Source organism: Notamacropus eugenii, chromosome 5 (genome assembly GCF_028372415.1).
Source record: "Notamacropus eugenii isolate mMacEug1 chromosome 5, mMacEug1.pri_v2, whole genome shotgun sequence".
Lineage (NCBI taxonomy): Eukaryota > Metazoa > Chordata > Mammalia > Diprotodontia > Macropodidae > Notamacropus > Notamacropus eugenii.
The window spans coordinates 422,023,821-422,045,664 of record NC_092876.1 but is presented as its reverse complement, the minus strand read 5'-3'; the positions used below and the strand labels follow the sequence as shown (position 1 = coordinate 422,045,664).

The 21,844-nt window shown below is 35.3% G+C and overlaps 1 protein-coding gene across 6 annotated transcripts in view; it reads right to left on the bottom strand.

The window, feature by feature from the left end:
• SCAF4 (SR-related CTD associated factor 4) overlaps positions 1 to 21,844 on the bottom strand; it is a 95,656-nt gene that overhangs the window by 42,062 nt on the left and 31,750 nt on the right. For 5 of the 6 annotated variants that reach the window (XM_072615001.1, XM_072614999.1, XM_072615003.1 and 2 more), the window contains exons 5-7: positions 2,483 to 2,618; positions 1,910 to 2,049; positions 1,235 to 1,411 (exon numbers count right to left, since the gene is read on the bottom strand). In XM_072615001.1, coding sequence (XP_072471102.1) covers positions 1,235 to 1,411; positions 1,910 to 2,049; positions 2,483 to 2,618 — 453 coding nt within the window. The remainder of the gene's footprint in view (positions 1 to 1,234; positions 1,412 to 1,909; positions 2,050 to 2,482; positions 2,619 to 21,844) is intronic. The other variant, XM_072615005.1, reaches the window with a different exon arrangement.

The following is a 21,844-nucleotide window of genomic DNA, read 5'->3' as shown; positions in this document are numbered from 1 at the left end:
GCGGTGTGTTATAAAAATAATATTTAAGCAACAAAACATAGTGACTCTGCTTGTTTTAAAATGGAATTTCTTCACCGCAAGAGGTGAAGAGGTCAAGAGTAAAAATTAGGAAAAATTTTAAAAATATATTCCAAGATACTGTACTACACAGGGGTGGTTTTTTTTGGCCACTGATATAAGATGTATATCTGTGATAACACCAAAAAGTCAAACAATCTCATTTTATGGAAAGAGAATAATTTGAATACTGGTTCTTTCCCTTCTTTACTGAAACAAAGCAAATGACTTTCATCAGCTTTGTCAAATAAAAACATTCTCTCCATAAAGATAAGATGGCAATGGCATCATGCAATAGAAACATTTTCTGGTTTTAAAATGAATCAATTCACACTTCATGAAAATTGACTAAAGCCAACTATTCTGTAGAAATATCCTCTTTACTGACCTATGTGAGAGGTGGCCATCCTCTCACATGCCCACCAATATGTGACTACCAACAAAATTAATGTATTATGTGTATACCTATACATAGTTTATTTAATTTTCTTTTGGAATAATCGTGTGAACTTATCTAATGAACATCTGTGATATAACTTCTTTAAAAATATAATTTATTTTTAGTTTTCTTTTTTTCATTTTTAAATTCTGAGATCAGAAATTTTTCCCTTCCTCCAGCCTCTCCCCACCCATTGAGAAGGCAAACAATATAATATCAATTTTATATGTGAAATCATGCAAAATCTATTTCCACTGTGATATAACTTTTAATACCAATGTATGCAATAGGATTAATATTTTCCTCTGAAATTCAAGCAATAAAATGAAATTGAGATTAAATTTACTTAGAAGGGAGCACATATTTCCAAAGAGAAGTTGTTAGTTGAGTATTTCTAAAAATAGCTATTGATATCAAGAATTAGCTACAACAAAAACATCCCAATTAAATCTGTGATAAAAATCTGAAATAAGTTATTTATATGCACTTTTGGAACGCACTAACAGGATGTTCTGGGGGAGCAGATTAGCCCTTCCAATCAGATTTTGATTTTACAATCATTATTCTGCAATTCTTATGCATATAAACTAATAATATGGGGAAGATGATGCAGAAGGCTGCTGAGTACTAGAAAGAAATCAGCCTGTGAAAATAATGATAAATTTCTGTGGGCAATAAGGTGGGGTTCAATAGCTCAAACGTTGAGAGCTAATTGAAAAATTAAGGGAAATGGCCTACCTTATCAAATGTAGTTTTTTGCTCAGGTTGGGGAAAGGAAGCTTTTTGTTCAGGTGGTTGTGTCGTTGTAGTCTTCAACTGAGCTGTTATAGCTTGAACCTGAGCCATCACAGAATTATCAATGGCTGGAGACTGGGGTTTTGAAGGTTGTTGGAAAGTTTGAAGAATTTGCTGAAGCTTAACAAATGAGAAATTCAATAAGCTATATGCTGGTAGGTGCATAGTATAAAAAAGCATTATTAAGAAATACAATGAATAGTGAGACAAATTAATACAGGTAGGGAAACTAAATAGATTCTTTGTTTCCTTTTGATAAGGTTTTTCACATTGTTCTGTTTTGCATGGGAAAAGAGTGTACAGCAAAGGTAGAAAGGCAAAATAGCAAAAAGTATGTGCTCTCAAATCAAATTGTAAGGGGAAAAAAGTAATAAATGGATTGGTACCCCTTCATTTCTTTTCATACGTATTCTATCATCTTGTGCTCCTGTAAATTTGTCTCTCTCAACAAAACTCTACCACTAGCAACTCTCATCAATGTTAAGGTGGATCCTTTTATATTCCCTGGCATAGTGCCCTGCACATAGTAAAAATTCATTAAATGTTGAATTTTTTGTTAAATCACAATGACTTCTACAAATAACATTCTTTTGTGTGCTTGAGTTTTAGTTAGCTTACCTGTTGTCCTTGGGTTGTCTGAAATAACTGGGCCACTGCTGCAAAAGCATCTGAGCTTGGCAACTGTGGCATAGTTGGTACTGAATTTGTAGTGACTTGAGGAGTTTCAGAAGAAACTTTTATTGGGGGTGGAGGTGAACCTACAAGGAGATGAAAGAGAGAACCATAACATCTTAGTAATGGTACTTAAAATTTCATCTTTATTGGAGTACTGTTAGTCCTCAACAACTACATTCTCCTCTGAAACAAATACTTTATTAAAAAGAAAGAACTAAGTAATTTAATTCACAAACTATATTCTATGTTTCAACAAAGTACAAATAAATAAAAAGTAGCAATAATTACTAGCTTTTATTCTATTAAGTATGGCAGGGTATTAATTATAGCATATTCAGTTATATGTCTGAGTATTAAAAACTCAAGTATGGAAGAATTTTACAAATACATGAATCCAGTCTGTATATCAAATTGCAAAACAAAATCCTACATTCTTGCACTTGAGTCAAAGATATATGCTTCACAAAAATCATTGCATTAAGTAAATTCACAGGTTAACATTTCAGATGATCATACCTTCATTATTAGTTACATTTTCCGGCACCGAAGCAGCACTAGTAGCTCCTGCTGCCATGTCTAAAAGAGGCTGAATAATTTCAATTTTGAACACTCCATTTTTTTGCCAAAGGTTCAGAACACGAACTATTTTACTCTGTTGGGGGAGGGGGGAGGGAAGGGAAGGAGAAAGACATGCAATGAACGTGTGTCACAAATAAAGACATTCTCAAATATTTGTTACGAAAATATTTAAAGTAAAAGTCATAACATTGATATCAATATGGAAAGAAAAGAACCTTTTACTACCACACGAATGTATAAAGCGCAGAGAGTGACCCTGGGCAAGTCTGTATACCTGTGTTTCTTTATTTGTAAAAAGAAGGTGATAATAACAGCACCTACCTCTGAGAGGGCTTGTGAAGATCAAATGAGAGAATATTTGTAAAGCACTTTGAAAACCTTAAGTAAATGCTTGCTATTATTAAACAGAATAATGGATTTGATTATATAAGAGGATTCTGGATAACAATGTGTGTGCACACACACAAATCAAGAAAAGTATACATGAAAAATCTTGATGACAATATTCCTTAACATGGAAAGGTGCTATAATTATGTCAGTGGAGAACTCTACCAAAATAGTTATGACTTGGTAGCTAAATCCTAGATCTCAGAGATGGCTTTAGTTACCTAAGGAAAATAAAGGAAACCATTTTGCCCAACGTCCAAGAGTCAGTGAAGTTTCAGACATGAAATCAAGCTCAGTGTTTCCCCATGATGCCAGTCTGCTATCTGGGTCATTATGAAACTCAAATGGCAAATATAGCTGAAAAAAAAACTTATCATAAATAAACCACCAAAGCAATATCCACTTCTAAATAAAAACAAAATATATGAACAATTTTATAGAAGAAAATACAAACTACTAATAAACACACACCCCAAAAGTTGTTCAAACTTCTTAATAATCTGAAGAAACATAAATGATACCATGTGAGATAACCACCAAGTTGGTACAACCAAAAAGAATGAGATCCAGTAATGGAAGGGATATAAGAGAACACAGTACTTAAACATTCCTGTTGACACTATAAATCGGTACAAGCCTTTTGGAAAGAAATATGGCCATATGAGTTACAAATCTGATTATACATATCCTGCAATGGCCAAGAATACAATACTGAAACTATATCCTAAAGTTCTGGCAGGGGAAAGATCTACGTATACAAGCATCCATAGCTACTTTATAACACCCAAAATAAGAGTATCTTACACGTTCAATGATTGGACTTGTAATGAACAAAACTGAATTTCATGTGTCAATGTAATTTAAAAAAAAAAATCTGAAATAAAAAATGAGTATCAATGATGGTTATATAAAGTGAGGCAAATAAAGCCTCAAAGAATTAGAATATATACAGAACAAGCCCATAAATACAAACACACACACACACACACACACAAACACACGCAACAGAACTTTATAAATACCGACAAAAGAAGTCACATGGGAAATGGGAGCAAAAAATTCTTATTGCTATTTTGCTAAAAAATAACTCTATTGCCTTTTAAAGAAATGGTTGAAAATTATATATAATTAATTATGTATTTATCAACTAAATTATATTTTGGGTTCAATTCTATATATTTTTTTGTATTCTTAAAGTGTGTTAATGGGTACTTCTGATCAGTATGGCTGTCTGAATGGAAACAGGCTGATCGGCATCCCTAGCAAAATCCTAAAACTTAGCACCAGGTCAAATGACAATTAAGAAATCCAATGAGAAACTGCATGAAAATCCAGCCAGAAGCCAACATACAATGGGAAGGAGGGGAGCTAGCAAACCTAGTAATACCACCATAGGCAAACAAGTTGGAAGCCTGTGCAAAAGAAGGAGTAAGTCTAAGTCTAGAGGCAAAAAGAACAGAGAGCCCTTCCAGAAAGACGGGAATGTGACAACAAGGGATCCTGGAAACTACCAGTTTGCAATAGAGAAATGCAACTATGGTACTGACCACTGACACCAAAGCAACATTCAAATGAAAACACCCCAAAGTTCAAAGGTCCCTAGTACTATGTTATGAGATATCATAGGGGTTTCCGAATGCCCAATAATATGAACCTCGAAGCAGGGAGGGACCCCAAGCCTAGGAGGAAGAGGTCAGCATAGGAACCCAGGGCAAGATGAAAATGGGCTAGATGCATCAAAGGGCTATGCCTAGCTCTGTACAAAGCCGCAATCCAGGAACTAAGACCAGAGAGATGAGTAAACAAAAGAAGACACCAACCGCTATAAAGAATTATTGCAGAGTCAAAGATGTCCAAAGAGTGAATAACTCCATAACAACTGCAATCAAGGAGTCAAAGGAAAAAATGGATATTCCATAAGGAAGTAATAATGGCAATTTAAAGAATGTAATGGTAATTTAAATGAGAAGATCTTTCCCATTCATTAATAGGCTCATGTAATCTGCTTGGGTCAACATGGAAGTTTGAGTCACATGGAACCTGTGGTGGGAAGAGTTGGCTGAATAGGTGGAGCAGGAAGGGTGGTGAGAGTGAGTAGTCAGAACTGAGGGAGATAGAGAAAGAAGGCAGCTGGATCATGTGAGTGGGAGAGCTTGTTTGTGATTTGTTTAAGGGAGCTGGTTTGTGGGAATCTTAACAGAAGGAAGGCCTGGGGTTGGTGATGCCCTCTGCATTGTTACTGTGAATGGATTTCTCTGTTGCTGTGATGGATTTGGTTTCTGGTATTGGGATTCAGCTTACTGGTTTCTGAATAAATATTTTGGTTCTGTCTTCCATGTGAAGAGACTGTTGTATTCTTGGCTACCTTAGGCATTGTGAATGTCACATTGGAGCTACAAAGGACTACATGAATACTACATGAATACCTAGAAAAAATGAAGCAAGAGATAAAACATGAAACAATAGCCACACAAGAAAGAAATGGAAGGAGAATAAACAGCATAGAAGAAAAACAGTAAAATTTACCCAAGTAATGGACTCCCTGGAAAATTAGGAAAGATAAACCAATGACTTCATAAGACAGCAAGAAATACCAGAAGAAAATCCAAAGATTGCAAAAATGGAAAATGTTAGCTATCTGACATAAAAAACAATCTGACATGGAAAACATATTGATGAGAGATAATTTAAGAATCACTGAACTCAATGAAAAACCATGATTTTTTTTAAAAGGCCTGGACACTACGTTTCAAGGAATCATGAATTAACACTGCTAATATCTATTAGAACCTGATGGTAAAGCCAGTAAATTAACAAACATTTATTAAGCATGTACTGTATTCTAGGCTCTGTATTAAGTACTAGAAATACAAAGAAAGACAAAAACACAGTTCCAGTTCCAAGAAGCTTACTTGCTAATGAGAGAAATAACAGGCAAATACACTATGTACATACAAGATATATGAAATGTAAATGGGAGGTGCACTTGAAAGAAAAGGTACTACCAGAGGGATGGGGGAGAGAATGGAAAAAAAAGATCACTTGAAAAAGGTAGGATTTGACATGAACCTTAAAGAGAGCCAAGACAGAGATAGGAGGAGGAAGAGGAAGACAAGTCAGTTAGAAAACAAAGCATCAGTTGTAATGTGCAAGAAATAGTAAGGAGGCCAGTATCACTGGATCATAGGGAACATGGACTCAAGCACAAGAAGAGAGGGTTTTGAACACATTAATTAACTTTAAGGTGCCAAATAGGCATTTTATGTTTTCAAGAATGAAGGTCAAGAAAAAATTTGGGCTAGATATAAATATGAGAATCATCTACACAGAAATAACTCAATCTATGGGAGCTGATGAGATCACCAAATGAAATAATCTACAGGTAAATGAGATTAGGGTCCAGAAAAGAGCTTTAGGTGGCACCCATGGTTTGTAGAAAATAATATAATGAAAACGTAGGTAAGAAAAAATAGAAAAGAGGGTACTTGATAGAGAGGGTCAAGAAGGATGAAGACTGAGAAAAGGCCTTTTGGGATTTGACAAGAGACCATTGGTAATTATGGAGAAAGCAACTTCAATTTGGTTTAGAAATACATTAAACCTAACAGGGAAACAACTGAGGAAAGAGGGCTGGTCAAGTGCAAGGATGATACTTAAGAAGATATAATCACAAATACAACAACTTCTTGACCCTAAAGGAAATGTTAAAAGAAAAAAAGGAAAATAACGCATATAAGGGATGGGGGTGCTCCTTAATTAGGGGATAGCAGAACAAAACTGTGGTAAATTCATGTAATCGAATATTATTAACTCATAAGAAATGAGGAAAAACAATTTCAGAGAATCCTAGATAGTACGGACTGATATAAAGTGATGTGAACAGAACCAAGAGAACAATTTGCACAAGGACAGTAACACTGTTAACAACTCTGAAATGCAATGACCACCATGTCTCCTGAGGACCTGCGATGAAAGCAAGTTAATCTCACACCTCATGAAAGAGAAGGGACAAACTCAAGCTGAACAAAGAAATTTATCTTTTGGGAAATGGACACTGTATGGATTCATTTTGACTGCTGTGTATTTGTTGCAAGGGTTTGCTTTTCCCCCCTCATTCTCATTTTTTTTTAAAACTAGAGGGATGTTGGCAGGGAGAGTGTATATTGGTAATAATGATACCAAAGAAAAGAGTATTACAGGGAAAACAATAACATATATATGTATATTTATGTATATGTGCATTCATGTATGCATATGCACATAGAAGAGAAATTTAAAGGGAAGCAAAGCTAAGCTAGACAATCTGGAAGAAGCAGGCACTATAAGGCAGAGATTCAATTCTGTGAGTAATCTTTTTCTGTTTTGCTATGGATAGGGAAATGATCTTTAATTTGAAGTTTAAGCTGAGAATAAAAAATAAAAATTAAAAAGCTAAGTACATTAATTAAGAACTTTTAAAAACATCAAATAAATCAATGAATCAATAATTATTTATTAGCCACTTATGTACCAGGACTGTACTAGGTACTAGCACAGGAGATACAAAACCAAAACTGGAATAGTTCCTGCCCTCAAAGAGCCTATACTATTCTCAGTCCAGTATATATTTCATATTCACATTAAAAATAATCTCCCCCCAAAAATAAAAAATATAATCTTCCCTGAAAATAGGAATGGCTGAACAAATTGTGATAAATAAATATGATGGAATATTACTATGCTATGAGGAATGGCAAATATAACAGATTAGAAATAGAAACATGAGAGAAATTGTACGAATTGATGCAAAGTAAGCAAAACCAAGAAAACAGTATATATAATGATTTACAAAAACATGAGGGGAAACAATATTGAAATGTCTCAGAACTCTAGCCAAAGCAGCAACTTCATGTCATAAATTCAAAAACATTGAGGATGAAACATTTCCCACCTACGAGATAATGGACTGGAGGTGAAGAATGAGTTATATGCTTTCAGGCATGGCCAATTTTTCATTTCTTTTGCATAACTATACATATTTGTATTACAAGGGAGAACTTTTATTGGGCAGAGGAAAACATGAGTCGATAACTTTTTTAAAAAATCAATGTCACTTTAAAAACTAAATGAAAAAATAAAAATTACACAAAAAAGTAGAAGAGGACACAATAGGACAATCATGCTACTACCTTATTAAACATTTCAGTTTTTAACTGAGTTTTTAATACAATCCTTTTGTTTGTTTTCCTCCATTCCAACACGTTGTTGTTAAATAAAGGTGGTGGTAATCAAGAGACTGTACTGATAAATTTATGCTATATAACCTCAATTAGGTCATCACTGTAACAATCACTTTTCCCCTGACTCATTAAAGACTATTGCAAATCTCTTCTCTCCTTAAGCCTTCTAAACTATTTCTTTTTCCCCACACTTTCAACTGAAGACCTCAATGCATACTCAGTAATAACTTCCTCATTCTTCCTCCTAAACTCTCCATTCTGTATAATTCCCTCTCTGACTCCTGATGACTTGAAGGTTCTGAGGAGACACTTTTATAATCCCTGCCTACAATGCTACTGACTATATCCTTGTAGTAGTACCTTCTGATTGCTCATTTCAGCTGACCTTTCCATGCTTCTCTTCACACTTCTTTTGAATTTCAAAGTTCCTTCTCAGGTTTTCATTAGAAATACTTACTTGAAAGCCCTCCATTTCATTAAAGGTTTGTGGTATTTCACCTTCAATTTCTATAGATGTTACTCTAGGTGGCAAAATTATCGTTTGCCTTTTGGAATACTCTTAAGCTTTCCTCCAGTTTATAACAGAAGCTGCCATGTCATTATCTTGACTGGTGTTTTTTTTTTTGTATTTAAATCTTTTTGGCTGTTTCCATTATTTCTCCTTTAACCTCGGAGATCTGGATTTTGGTTCTGACATAAATGTGTTCACTTTAAAGCTGTTTACAGGAGGTAGTTGGTGGAGAGTTTCTATTTTTGCTTTGCTTTATAGTTCCAATAGATCTGGGTTTTTATTCATGATTTCAAGTGACATTCAGGCTCATTTTTTAGTCATGGCTCTCAGGTGGGACTATGAATGATTGTTAAATCATCTCTCCTTGACTTATTTCCCAAGCTGGTTGTTTTTAAGGTGAGATAGTTTATATATTCTATTTTTTAGTCTTTTGACTTAAAAATGCATTAGTGTCTCATGGAATCATTAACTTCTGTTTGATTGAATCTAATTTTCAGGTACTCTAACGAGCTGTTAATTCTCTTTCCAAGTCTTTACTCCAAAGCTCTCATTTCATTTAAAGTATTTTTAAATGCTTTTTTAATCTCTTAATTTCTTCTAGGAATTTTACTTGAGCCTGTGACCAAGATGTTTTTCTTCAGTGTTGCTTAAAGGCATTCTGAAGTTTTGTCTTATTCATAGTCCATCGTTTTTGTCAACTTACCCTTGCTTCATACTTAATGGAGGAAACTGAGGGTTCCCCTTTACCTTGCTTTCTGTGTCATCTCTCTTCTCCCTGCTTGACTATGATTAAGGAATAGCTCTTCTCTTAGCTAATATGACACTTTTTTCATCTTTTATGGAAGACTGTCACCACTATGATTCCCACTCTCTCATATCCAGACTGTAATCTGGCTTTTGACCTGAATACTCAAATCAAATTGCTCTCTCCAAAGTCACAAACAATTAACAAATTGAATACCTTTCCCCGATCCTCATCCTTCTTGGACTCAGCTCAAGCACTATCTTCTGCAGGAAGCCCTTCCTACTAGGTCTCCCAACTATCAGTGCCTTCTCAAAGGTAACCTTGGATATGTTTTCTATGCTAAGAGAAAGGGAAATGGGAAAAAGATTGGGAGGGAGGAAGGTGGGCAGGGAGAGTGAGAGAAAAAGGGGTTGAGAGTAAAAAGTATTGCTCTAGTTTGGAAGTAAAATCCTTGAGAACTGGCTATTTTACTCCTGTCTTTGTATCCCTAGCACAGACGAGGTGCTAAATAAGTGCTTGCTGATTGGTCAGTTTTTTAAATATTGGAGAATTTGTGTTTACTGATGATTAAGTTATATTTAAAAATATTTAGAGAAGTATCTAATTCACTCTCTGTTATAACAAATGTGAAATTCCAGATTCCACTGTCAAGCAAACTGCCGCTGGTCAACATTAAAAACTGCATAAATACTGACAATATCTAACATTTTTCTTCCGAATTCTAATTTAAAGATTTCACATAAAACTCCATTCATAAAGTAACCAAAAAAAAAAGGGAATATGGAAATTAAAACACCATTAGAAAACAGAATTAAGCCATACTGCAGTTTATGAAAAGTCCAAAACACATGCTAATATAATTAAATCAATGGGCATGAAGACATTTGAAGCTGAGGCCATAAGTAAGGAAACTATCATGGGAAAATTTTAGAGATTATCTTTAAGAAGCAGAAATAAACAGGAAAGTTCCACCACGAGAATTCATGGATAGTTCTGAGTTGGGTTTGGGTTTTTTTTGGGGGGAGAGGATAATAAATGGAAGAGGGGGGAAGGTTGGAGGGGACACAGAAAAATAAAAGAGGTTAGTGTACTTCAGGCAAAAGTTTAAGTTAACTATTATGTCTAACTTTCGATGGAGACCTAATTTCTACCCACCCAATTACACTTCCTGCACAGTAGTATCATTAAGACCAGAATTATCTATTTTTAATTCTTAAATTTTATTATTTTTAATATGCTTTTTTTACATTGAGTTCCAAATTCTCTCTCACCCTTCTAATCTCTCCCCAACTCACAGAAGAAGCAAGCAATGTATCAGTTACACATGTGAAATCATGCAAAACATATTTTGATGTTGGTCATACTAAAAAAAAAAAAAAAAAAAAAGGCAAAAAAGGTGAGAAAATTTTACTTCAATTTGCACTCAGAGTTCAGTTTTCTCTCCGGAAATGGATAGCAATTTATTCATCATTACTCCTTAGGAACTGCCTTGGATGATTGTATTATCAGACTAACCAAGTCTTTCACAGATGATCATCATTACAACACTGCTGTTACTGGGCAGAATAATCTCCCATTTCTTCTCACATTTTTCTGGAACCACTCCCTGCATCATTTCTCATAGCACAATAGTTCTCTATCACAATCATATGCCACAACTTGTTTAACCATTCCCCAAGTAAGGGGGATCACCTCAACTTCTAATTCTTTTCCACCACAAAAAGAGCTGCCATAAATATTTTTTTGTACATCTTTAATCTCTTCTGGATACAGATCTAGTAGAGGTATTGCTGGGTTAAGGGGTAACCCTTTGGGCACACTTACAAATTCTTCTCCAGAAGGGATGGATCAGTTCATTAGCAACCTAGTTTTTCCATATATCCTCCAGTATTTGTCATTATCCTTTTCTTTCATGTTAGCCAGTCTCACACATGTGACATGGTACCTTGGAGTTATTTTAATTTGCATTTCTCTACCCAACAGCGATTTAAAACATGTTTTTCATGACTATAGCTTTAACTTCTAAAAACTGCCTGTTACGCTTTGACCATTTATCATTTGGGGGATTCTTACTTTTACAAATTTGATTCACTTTTTTTTATTTGAAAAATGAGATCTTAATCAAAGAAACTTGCTGTAAAATTGTTTATAAGATATAATTTCATTACCTTTTCAGCAAAATGCAGTTTTTCAAATTATCTTTTAATTAGGTCTACTTTTGCTCTGTTTGAAATTGTGATTACTACCCTTGCCTTTTTTACTTCAGCTGAAGCATATTAGATTCTGCTTCAGCCATCCATTTTAACTCTGAAGGTGTCTTTCTCTGTTGCAGGTGTGTCACTTGTAAACATATTGTTGGATTCTGGTTTCACAAACATCCTGCTATTCACTTCTGTTTTATGAGTGAGTTCATCCCATTGACATTCAGCTATGATTACTGTGCATTTTCCTCCATTCAACTTTCTTCTGTTAATTCTTTTCTTTCTACACTGTCCCTCCTCAAAAAGTAATTTGCTTCTAAACAATGCTTCCCTTTCTTTTCTCCCCCTTTCACTATTGTTAAGAGAGATGTCTAAACACTACTTTATGGTTTTTTTCCCCTTCCCTCTTTGAACCAATTATGATGAAGGAGGTTCAAGCCTTACCTGTTGCTGTTTCCCCCCACCCCCCATCCTCTCCACTATAAAAGCACTCTAAAAGGCTTTACATGCCTCTTTTATGTAAGACCATTTCTCCCATTTTAACCTCTCCCTTCCCTCTTTCAGGGCATCTCTTTCTAACTCCTTCATTTTGGGGAGAGGGAAGGGATCATTCCAACATAATCAACTTATACTCATGCTCTTCTAAACTCCTCTAATAATGACAGCTTTTAAGAGTGAAAATTGAGAAAATTAAATTGATTCTATTCTGTAATTGTATTACTGTAATTGATTTTATTTTCTATCACTACCAACATTTTGTGTAACTACCTAAGTCACATTTCATTTGTCTCTGAGTTAACTTCCGAAGTTTAGTTTTCCTGCTAATCACTTATCTTATCTTGTGTCAAGAAAATCTGCTATCCTTGAAAGATGCAGGTGGATGCCAGGGAGTCTGCTCTGTTACCTCTGCAACACTGGTTTGTCCTTCAAGAAAGTCTCATCTGTTATCACGGTGACACTAACTAGTCATGTAGATGAACATCACCAGTTTCCCATAGTGACAAGATGGAGGGAGGACTCACTGCTAGCTCTGCATTTGAAATTTCCAGCCAATCATACTGTTTCCCACATCTACGATGCTGTAGGTTTTGTAGCCAGTCATTTCTCCATGCTTTTAGATTTTGGATGTTCCGTTTAATTCCACAAAAATCATCTTTCACCTATCATTCAGTCTTAGCTAGCTGAGGAGGCTGAGATCCTGTTTATTGGAAAATTCATGTTTTGCTAATAAACTGTGCCTGGAGCTTAGTGCCTCGGTTTACCTTAATTTCAAACAGCAATCATAAAGCAACTGAAGGAAGGAGGCTGGTCTTCAGAGCAACCCTGTTCAAGTGGAATATTCAAGGGCAGGGGAGACAGAAAGGAGGAGAGAATTTCTTCAGAGAACTGCACCAGAAACCAGAAACATCCCTGGATCCCAAATCTTATTAACAAAGGCAAAGCCCCTGAACTGTTGGGCAAGTTTCAACTTTGTCATGTGGTACTGTTTTGTGTTGGGTGTAACTGATTGGCAACTGAAAACCAGGGAAATTCTCCTCAGAGATGAGGCCCTTGAAAAAACCTTTTCACTTCAAAGGGTGCTCCCCAAGTCATCAAAGCCCCTTCAAAGAAGTCATTAAAGGCCTTTGGGATATTTTTCTTTCTTCAAGGAGGACCCACAGTTCAAGCCAGGAGGTTACTTTTTATTCAAGAAGGGGTTGGAAAAGCCTGGAAACAGAGAAACATTCCCAGTCGAAACTAAAAACCAAAGTAAAGTTAGTTTGAGACATATAAGGGCAGCTAGGTGGCACAGTGGATAGAATGCTACGCCTACAGTTAGAAAGAGTCATTTGTGTGACTGCCTATGTGACCCTGGGGGCAAGTTACTTAACCCTGTTTACTTCAGTTTCCTCATCTGTTAAGTGAGTTGAAGGAAATGGCAAATCACTCCAGGATTTCTACCAAGAAAACCCCAAATGGGGTCACAAAGAGTTGGACACTACTGAAAAATGACTCAGTTTTGAAACTGTGTACACTGATTTCTATTACATGAATCAAGAACTTTGTTAGTAAGTGCTTCTGTGTGTCTTTCAAGTATGCGCTTCAGCAGAAAGGCTAGATGATGGAGTTTTAAAACAGCTCTTCCAGCTAGCAGGGACCTAACCTTCATAAATCTCTAGTGAGGGACAAAGAGGAAGACTCTGCCAGTAAGTGTTTTGTGTCTGTCTTGTGACGCTGTGTAAAACAAACTTTTTCTTGGGAAAAAGAATGTTCACTCTTTTCTGAGTAATATTCTAAGTCTTCGGAAAGATAATCTTTTTTGACTTATGTGAATGAGTGCAAAGTAAAGTGAGAAGAACCAGAAGAATATTGTAGACAGTAACCAACTGTAAATAATGTTGTTATTCTCAGCAATACAACGATCTAATTCTAAGAACTTATGAAAAATGATATCCACCTCCAGAGGAAGAATTCATGGAGACTGATTACAGATGAAGGAATATATTTTTAAACTATTTCTGTTTTGGTGTTTGATCTCTGTTCTTTCACAAAATGACTAGTACCACAAAATGACTGAGTGTGTATAACCTCTATCAAATTACTTGCTTTCTCAATGACAGAGGAGGGAATCTGGAACTCAAAATTGAATGAACTGATGACATCTGAGTGGTAAAAAGTTTTGTTTCATGATATTGTACATATCAATAATATTGCACATTCTCATTTTCTTGCATTGTGAATTTGGGAAGAACACTGTATAAGAAATACTATTAAGAAGTAAAGGCAATTGAATCACTGGAAAATATTATTTTAATCTAGATATTATGAAAGTATTAATTCATTAGAGGCTAGTGTAATAATAGTAGAGCCTATCAAGGGTTTGAGTATATTTTAAAAGAGAGGAATAATGATTACTTGTTTTGTAGGAAAAGAAAAGTACAGGGAAGACCTTGTAAAATCTTCTTTGTAAACCTGTCATGTTCTTGGGACCTTCTGCTTGGGCAAGGTCATAAAATTTTATCAGCCCTGTGAAAGAATTTGCTAAATCTTGTGAAACTCTAAAATAATTAGTTTACTTAAAAAATAAGATCCACCCTTGTGAAGGGGGAGAGAAGGGAGGATTTACAAGCTTACTTAATAATATAGTGACTTTCCTCTAATATTATTTGGCTGTCACTCATGAAAACTATGAACCTATTATCTGTTAATAAATAGTATATATTGGAGTTACATCTTTGGACCAACTTACTAGCAATACATTCTGGGATTTAAAGATTTTATTTTGCTTTATGGATAAATAGGCAATGTGACTGTCTATTCATCTAGATGTTTACAACAGCCAGCATTCTCCCAATTCTTGAATTAAATATCACATATTCACTATATGTGTGCAACTGCAGAATGTGATTAATTTCTAAATGCTTCATTTCTACTCCAGTATGGACTTAAACTTATTATTAACATCTTATTATATGCTTATTGTTAATAATCATTATTACTTGAATACAATAATGATATCTTAGCTTTAAGTTGATTACCAAAATTTTGCTATTTGAAGTATATTCTCTTGGGGCTGCAATATGATTTTGAGTTTTGAATTTGGGTAAAATGTCTTTAGTATTATTAAGTCATTCTGTGCCTCCACTTGAGGAAAACGCCACAAGCTTCTCAAAAGAAGTATTACCTTAGAACTGCTGCAGATAGATGTCTGTGTCCAAGAAAAGTTGGGGAGAATACTGAGGCATAGCCAAAGGAAGACCCTCTTTCACTTACTTTCCCCCTTGTATTTTTTCTTAAAAAGACTTGTTTCCCGTTGGAGTAATACTAAGCCTGGCTATGAAACCCTGTGAATAATGTGGACCTCTGCTGCAGGGATGGCTGTGTGCAAAAGTTAACTGCTAAGTTTTACATGCAGTCAAACAAAACTGATGATGCTTTTGTCCCATTATACTTCTATCAAATCACTGTGTCCTAAGGCTTACTCCAGCTGATGCTATTACAACCACGTCCCTGCTTCCTTTCATAACAAATCTCTTTGACCATAGCCGATAAAGCTTTAAACTTTTTAAATATGATTTTTGTTGTTACAATACTCAACACCTTGCATTGCTATAACAGGATTAAGAATGTTACATATAAAATTACATGGATAATTGTAGACAAATTTTAAATCATCTTAAATTGTGCACATATACAAGTGTACACACACACACACACACACACACACACCCTCTCTGAAGTGTCAGGTGAATTATGGTTTCCTAATTTGAGATTCCTATACCTCTGTTGTTAATAGAATCAGAGCTTTTAGGCTTCAATTGCTTTTCACGAATGAGCTACTTACTTATGGGAAAAACAAGTTAGGGTGGCTAAGTAGAGAGGTGGATAAAGTGCCTGGCCTTGAGATAGGAATACCCGAGTTCAAATCTGGGCTCCGACACTTACTACTTGTGTGACCATGGGCAAATCACTTAACCTTGTGTACCTAAGTTTTCGCATCTGTAAAATGAGCTGGAGAGGGAAATGGCAAACAACTCCAGTATCTTTGCCAAGAAAACTCCCAAATGGGGTCACAAAGAATCGGATGTGACTGAATTGCTTGAATAACAATAAAACTAAATTGTACTGTGTCTCATTATTAGCAGATTTTAGCAAAATATCCAGAAATTTCTATAAGTGACTTTGAACCTGAGAAAAATCTACTTAGGAGAAACACCCTTTAGAGCTGCCCTAAAACTAAGACCAATTCCGGAATGTCTAAGAGAAGATATTTCCAGGGATCAGGTTAACTACATGGGACATCTGGGACACAAGATAAAATATACTGATTAAATGGGCATTGGGAGTGGGTTACTAGGATACAAGATTTGATGTTCATTAATACTGATAATCATTATTGTGTTTTGGACTTTTATTTCACAGTATCTACATTTGCTGAGTTTTCTTGAGGTCATGTAACTCTCCCTCTAAAATTAATCCATGGTTTTGGATATTCTTACTATGGCTTGTGTTACAATTAATCAGTCTTATTTTTACATTAACAGATCAGGAAACATTGTTAATAGTTTCAGAAAATTCAACAAGTTATAGCAGAAACATAATTACCTGTAACAGGTGACTCCTGATAGAAACTTTCCTTAGTTCACTTGGCTGCAGAGAACAGCAAACTAGCCATCCTTGATAAGGGGGCCCTTTAATGCCCTCTGTCTTATTAATCTCTTCACACTCTGCCTTAATTGCTATGTTAAAGCCTACTCTAAACTTGCACCAGAAAACCATGTTAATGCACACTACTAATAATGACCACATTAAAAATCTTAAAGAACTAGCTTACAGATAAGTGAACTATGGAAAACATAACTCCTGTTGTTCAAAGCAGGGAACTGATTTTATTTTGTATCGCTACCAACATTTTGTGTAACTAAGTCACATTCATTTGTTTCCAAGTTAACTTTAGAAGTTCAGTTTTCCTGTTAATCGCTGTTCTAATCTTGTGCCAAGGAAATCTGTTATCCTTGAAAGATGCAGGTGGATGCCAAGGAGTCTGCTCTATTATCTCTGCAACACGGGCTGCCTTTAAATAAAATCTGATGTTTTTATCACTGTGACACTAACCAGCCACGCAAGTGGACACCACCATGGTGACAAGATGGAAGAAGGGGTTGTTGCTAACTGTGCATTCCAATTTAAAGCCAATCACATTGTTCCCCTATATCTACGACACTGTCTTTCAGTTTTTGGACATTACTCCTTTTTTTCTATAAAAATGATCTGTCAGCTGTCATTCAGGGTCTTAACTAGCTGAGGAGGCTGAGACTCTGCTTATTGGCAGATTCACACTTTGCTAATAAGCTGTGCCCTGAGCTTTGTGTCTTAAGTTTACCTTAATTATAATCACAAGTTTACATGAATCATTTTTTAAGCTTATTCTCTTATAATTTCTCTTTCATGTTTATCTTATATGATCTCTCAATCCATTTTCCAGGTGAGTTGTTTTCCCAATGAGATATTTCATGTTTTCTTCTATTTTTTTCATTCTTTTGACTTTTTTGTTTGCTGATTTCTTAATGTTTCATGGAGTTATTAGTTTTCATTTGCCCAATTCTGGTTTTTAAGGAGATCTTTCCTTTTTTTTAAAGTTCTTTTCTTCAGTGAGATTTTGTACCTTTTTTTCCATTTGGCCAATTTTTTAAGGAGTTCCTTTCTTCAAGGAATTTTTGTGCCTCTCTTGCCATCAGGCCAATTCTGTTTTTTAAGGTGATATTTTCTTCAGTATATTTTGTGTTTCCTTTACTAAACTGTTAGTTCTCTTTTCATAATTTTCTTGTAAGATTCTCATTTCTTTTCCCAATTTTTCTTCTACCATTCTTACCTCTTTAATTTTTCCAAGAATTCTTGTTGAACTTGGTTCCAAATAGTATTTTTCTTTGAGGCTTTGATTATAGCTATTATAGTGTTACTGTCTTCTTCTGAGTTTGTCTTGGTATTTCCTGCCACCACAGCAGCAATTTATGTTTATATTCTTTTTCACTATTTATTTTTCCAAACTATTTCTTGACTTTGAATTTTATGTTATACTCTATTTACCTTAGGGTGGGGAGACACCATCCCAAGTTTCAGACAGGTGGTGCAGTGGATAGAGCATTAGTGCAGGAGTCAGGAGGACCTGAGTTCAAATCTCAGACACTTGACACTCACTAGCTGTGTGACCTTGGGCAACTCACTTAACCCCAATTGCCTCATCCTGGGTCATCTTCAGTCATCCTGACGAATATGTGGTCACTGGACTCAGATGGCTCTGGAGGAGAAGTGAGGCTGGTGACCTGCACAGCCCTCCCTCACTCAAAACAAAGTCAAGTGCAAGAAATGTCATTATTTCTGATGGCATGGTCTTCTTTGCCAACAAAATATGAACACACAATGTTACTGTTTTCAGAGCTAGATCTGCATGTTTTTGGTGCTTTCAAGGTGGTGTCATCCGGGGAGAGGTGCAGTCATGGCTCCCCTGGTCTGTGCTCTTTATTCAGAAAAAGGTTTCTGGTTCCCATATAGCCGAATGCTCTAACACTTTTCTCTACCCTTGAACTGAGATCAGGTGCCCTGATCCCCTGCTACTACAAGCATTAACACTCCTCTTGGACCTGGAACGGCACATGGGCAAGAGAGACGTCAATCAATGCCAGCTGCACTGAATCCCAGCAACCAGTTCCCTGTAATCTCTGATAGTTGTCCAATCCCTTTACCATCTCTGACCTTAGAGTTCCAGAAGCTGCTGCTGTGGCTGCACATGTGCACTTCAGAGAGGCCTCTCTATTCTAGTGCTACAGAGTTCTCCTGTTGACCTTCTAAGTTTTCTTAGGCTAGAAAACGTCTCCTCCTGACCTTTTGTTGGGTTTGTCACCTCAAAATTTTATTTGAGACATTATTTTAAAGTTGTTTAGAATGAGAACACTGAGAGAGTTCAATTGGGTTGCTGCCTCTAATCCCTACCATCATGCTTGCACCCCCTCATTACCAGTTGTCTACAAAAATAAAGCTATAGAACATACGAAGAAATGAATCCCCAGAGTAGTGAAGTTAGTACTAATAAATGACATTTAGATGGTGCTTTAATGTTGTAAAAAGGCTTTTTGAGATAAAAACATTAGTACACTCTATGAATTGGTTTAATCATTATGGAAAGCAGCCTAGAATTACAGAAGGAGACTAAAATGTTCCTATCTTTTGACTCAGATTTCACTGCCAGATATACCCCAAAGAAGTCATAGAAGGCCCCATACCTACCAAAATATTTCTAGCAGTTCTTTTGGAAGTAGCAAAACAACTCAAAATAAAGTAGATGTTCTGGGTAATGACTAAGGTAGCTGTGGTACATGACATTATTGTGCTTTAAGAAATATGATGAATATAAAGAAACATAGGAATGATCCCACTTGAAATTAATAGAACTTGAGCAAAATAACACACACAATGATTACAATAATGTGAATGGAGAGAATATCAAAAAATTCAAAACTGAATGTTATGAAATCATAATGACCGAGTTTGGCTCACAAAGAGATTTTAAAAAGTACTGCTCTTCCTTCTTTGCTAAAGCCAGGGACTATATATGTGGAATTTTATAGATGTCAAACTTTTCTGATGCATCAACTAGCTTTGCTAAACTGTGTATAGTCTTTTTTATTCCTTGTCTTAAAAGACAGCTCTCTAGGTTAGGGTTAAAACACATTTGGAAAATTAGTGATGTAAAAAGAAAAGATCAAGGTAAGAACAGAGCATGGACTTGTGATTTCATTGATACAGCTCTCTCTCCAATGAGTAAAGTCCCTCTATGAACACATACCAGTACTCTCTTTTGCAACTTCTAAACTTAAAAGAACCGTCTAAAACACTGAGAAGTTAAGTGAAATGCTCAGGGTCACAAAGCCAACATATGTCAGAATTAAGAACTTGAACTTCCTGGCTTATAGGCCACTTTTCCATTCACTATCTTAAGCTGCACATAAAGATACCAATAATGTATACATGTAGTGTGTGTATATATATATGTATGCGTGTATACATATGCATGTGTATACACATACAACATATGTGTATATTTAAAATATTGCTTTGAAGAAGTTTATATGTATTAATTTTAGCCTTATGACATCATGAAGTCAGTCTATTCTAGGTATCACTGTGTCCATTTTAAAAATGAAGACATCAAAGTTCATAAAATATCATTTTTAATAATTGTCATCACTAACATAGCTAGTGTCCGTAGGTGGAATTTGAAACTAACACTTTCTGATTCCAAGCATAAATGTACTTAATCTTTTCCCAACTAGATTTAACCCAAAGCTATTATATCTCCCTTTCTTCCTTTATCTTTCTACAACACTGAGTACAATACTCTATGGAGAACATCACAACAAAATAACGTGGCCTGCCTGCTAGACAGTACACAACTTAAGGACCTTCAGAGAAGTATATACAATATCAGAACATATGCAATGGAAATCAAAAGTGGTCCAAGAGAGGGATAAGATCTAACATTACTCAAATAGTAGCATATCTAGCTTATGCTACCTGAATCTAGTAATTACAAGATTGCCAAGCAAAGTAATTTTGGTGATGGTGCTTTTTCATAATCAACAAACACACATATTAGGATCTTCTATTTTCTGAAGTGAACTATGTATAGTTTCAGAATGTGTAATATACTATAGAAAGCTGTCAGTGAGAACTGTCCTCATTTCTTTACTATTCTGAGAAACAATACCATCTATCTAAGACAGAAGAAATGAAGCTTTAGAATCCCGCCTCAGTTACTTTCTAGAACTTAAGTTTCCTCATCTGTAAGATGGGGAAATCACCATCTTCACAATGTTGTTGGGAGAACCAAATGGTATTAATACAGTTTATTTGTATCCTTAAAAGTACTAAGAAGTGCTATACTCAGAGAAATGCAAGTAATAAATTGGCAATGGATGGCAGGGCATATTTAAAAATAAGCATAATAATTTACTTCTTGCTTGAAATTAAGAACATCACAAATTTTTCCCTATATTTTGATCTAATGATTCATTACTGATTTCATGCTTTAAAGAGACCACGGACACCAACTGCACAAAAAATTACTCCTAACAGCATTATTTGTAACAGCAAAAAGTTGAAATCAAACTAAATGCCCAATAAATGACAAATTACTGACCCAATTATGGCATATAACTAATGAAATACTATTGAACCCAAAGAAAAACAAATGATAAATTCCTGAAAATACAGTACTATTTGTAATAATGTGATTCAGATTGAAGACAGCAGAATCAAAAGAATATAACTATTAGCTGCAACTATGTAAATGACAAAACTTAAATTATACTTGCTGGTCCTAACTTACAAAAACTAAAACATGCACCTTACCTTTCCCTTAACAAAGTTATCCTTTACTTCAGTCACAACTACTATTTCATGCTGTTTTGTTCAGCTACTTTCAAGGACTTTTTACTCTGTGGAAGGGTTGGTTAGCTGTGAGTCTTTTGGGGTGGAAAACAAATTGTACCTTCCTCCCTCTCTAAGCAGAACACAAAAATTTTCTGCAGTCAGGGACCATTTTCATTTTTTTCTCCATATGCAAAAAAACCTGGCATATACAATGCCTGATGCTTAATAAATGGTTGTTGAATTAAATTGAAATCACATGTAGTGAACACAACATTCATCAATAAAAAAGAATATGTTAAGTGCCTTATAAATCTTAGAGTGCTAAA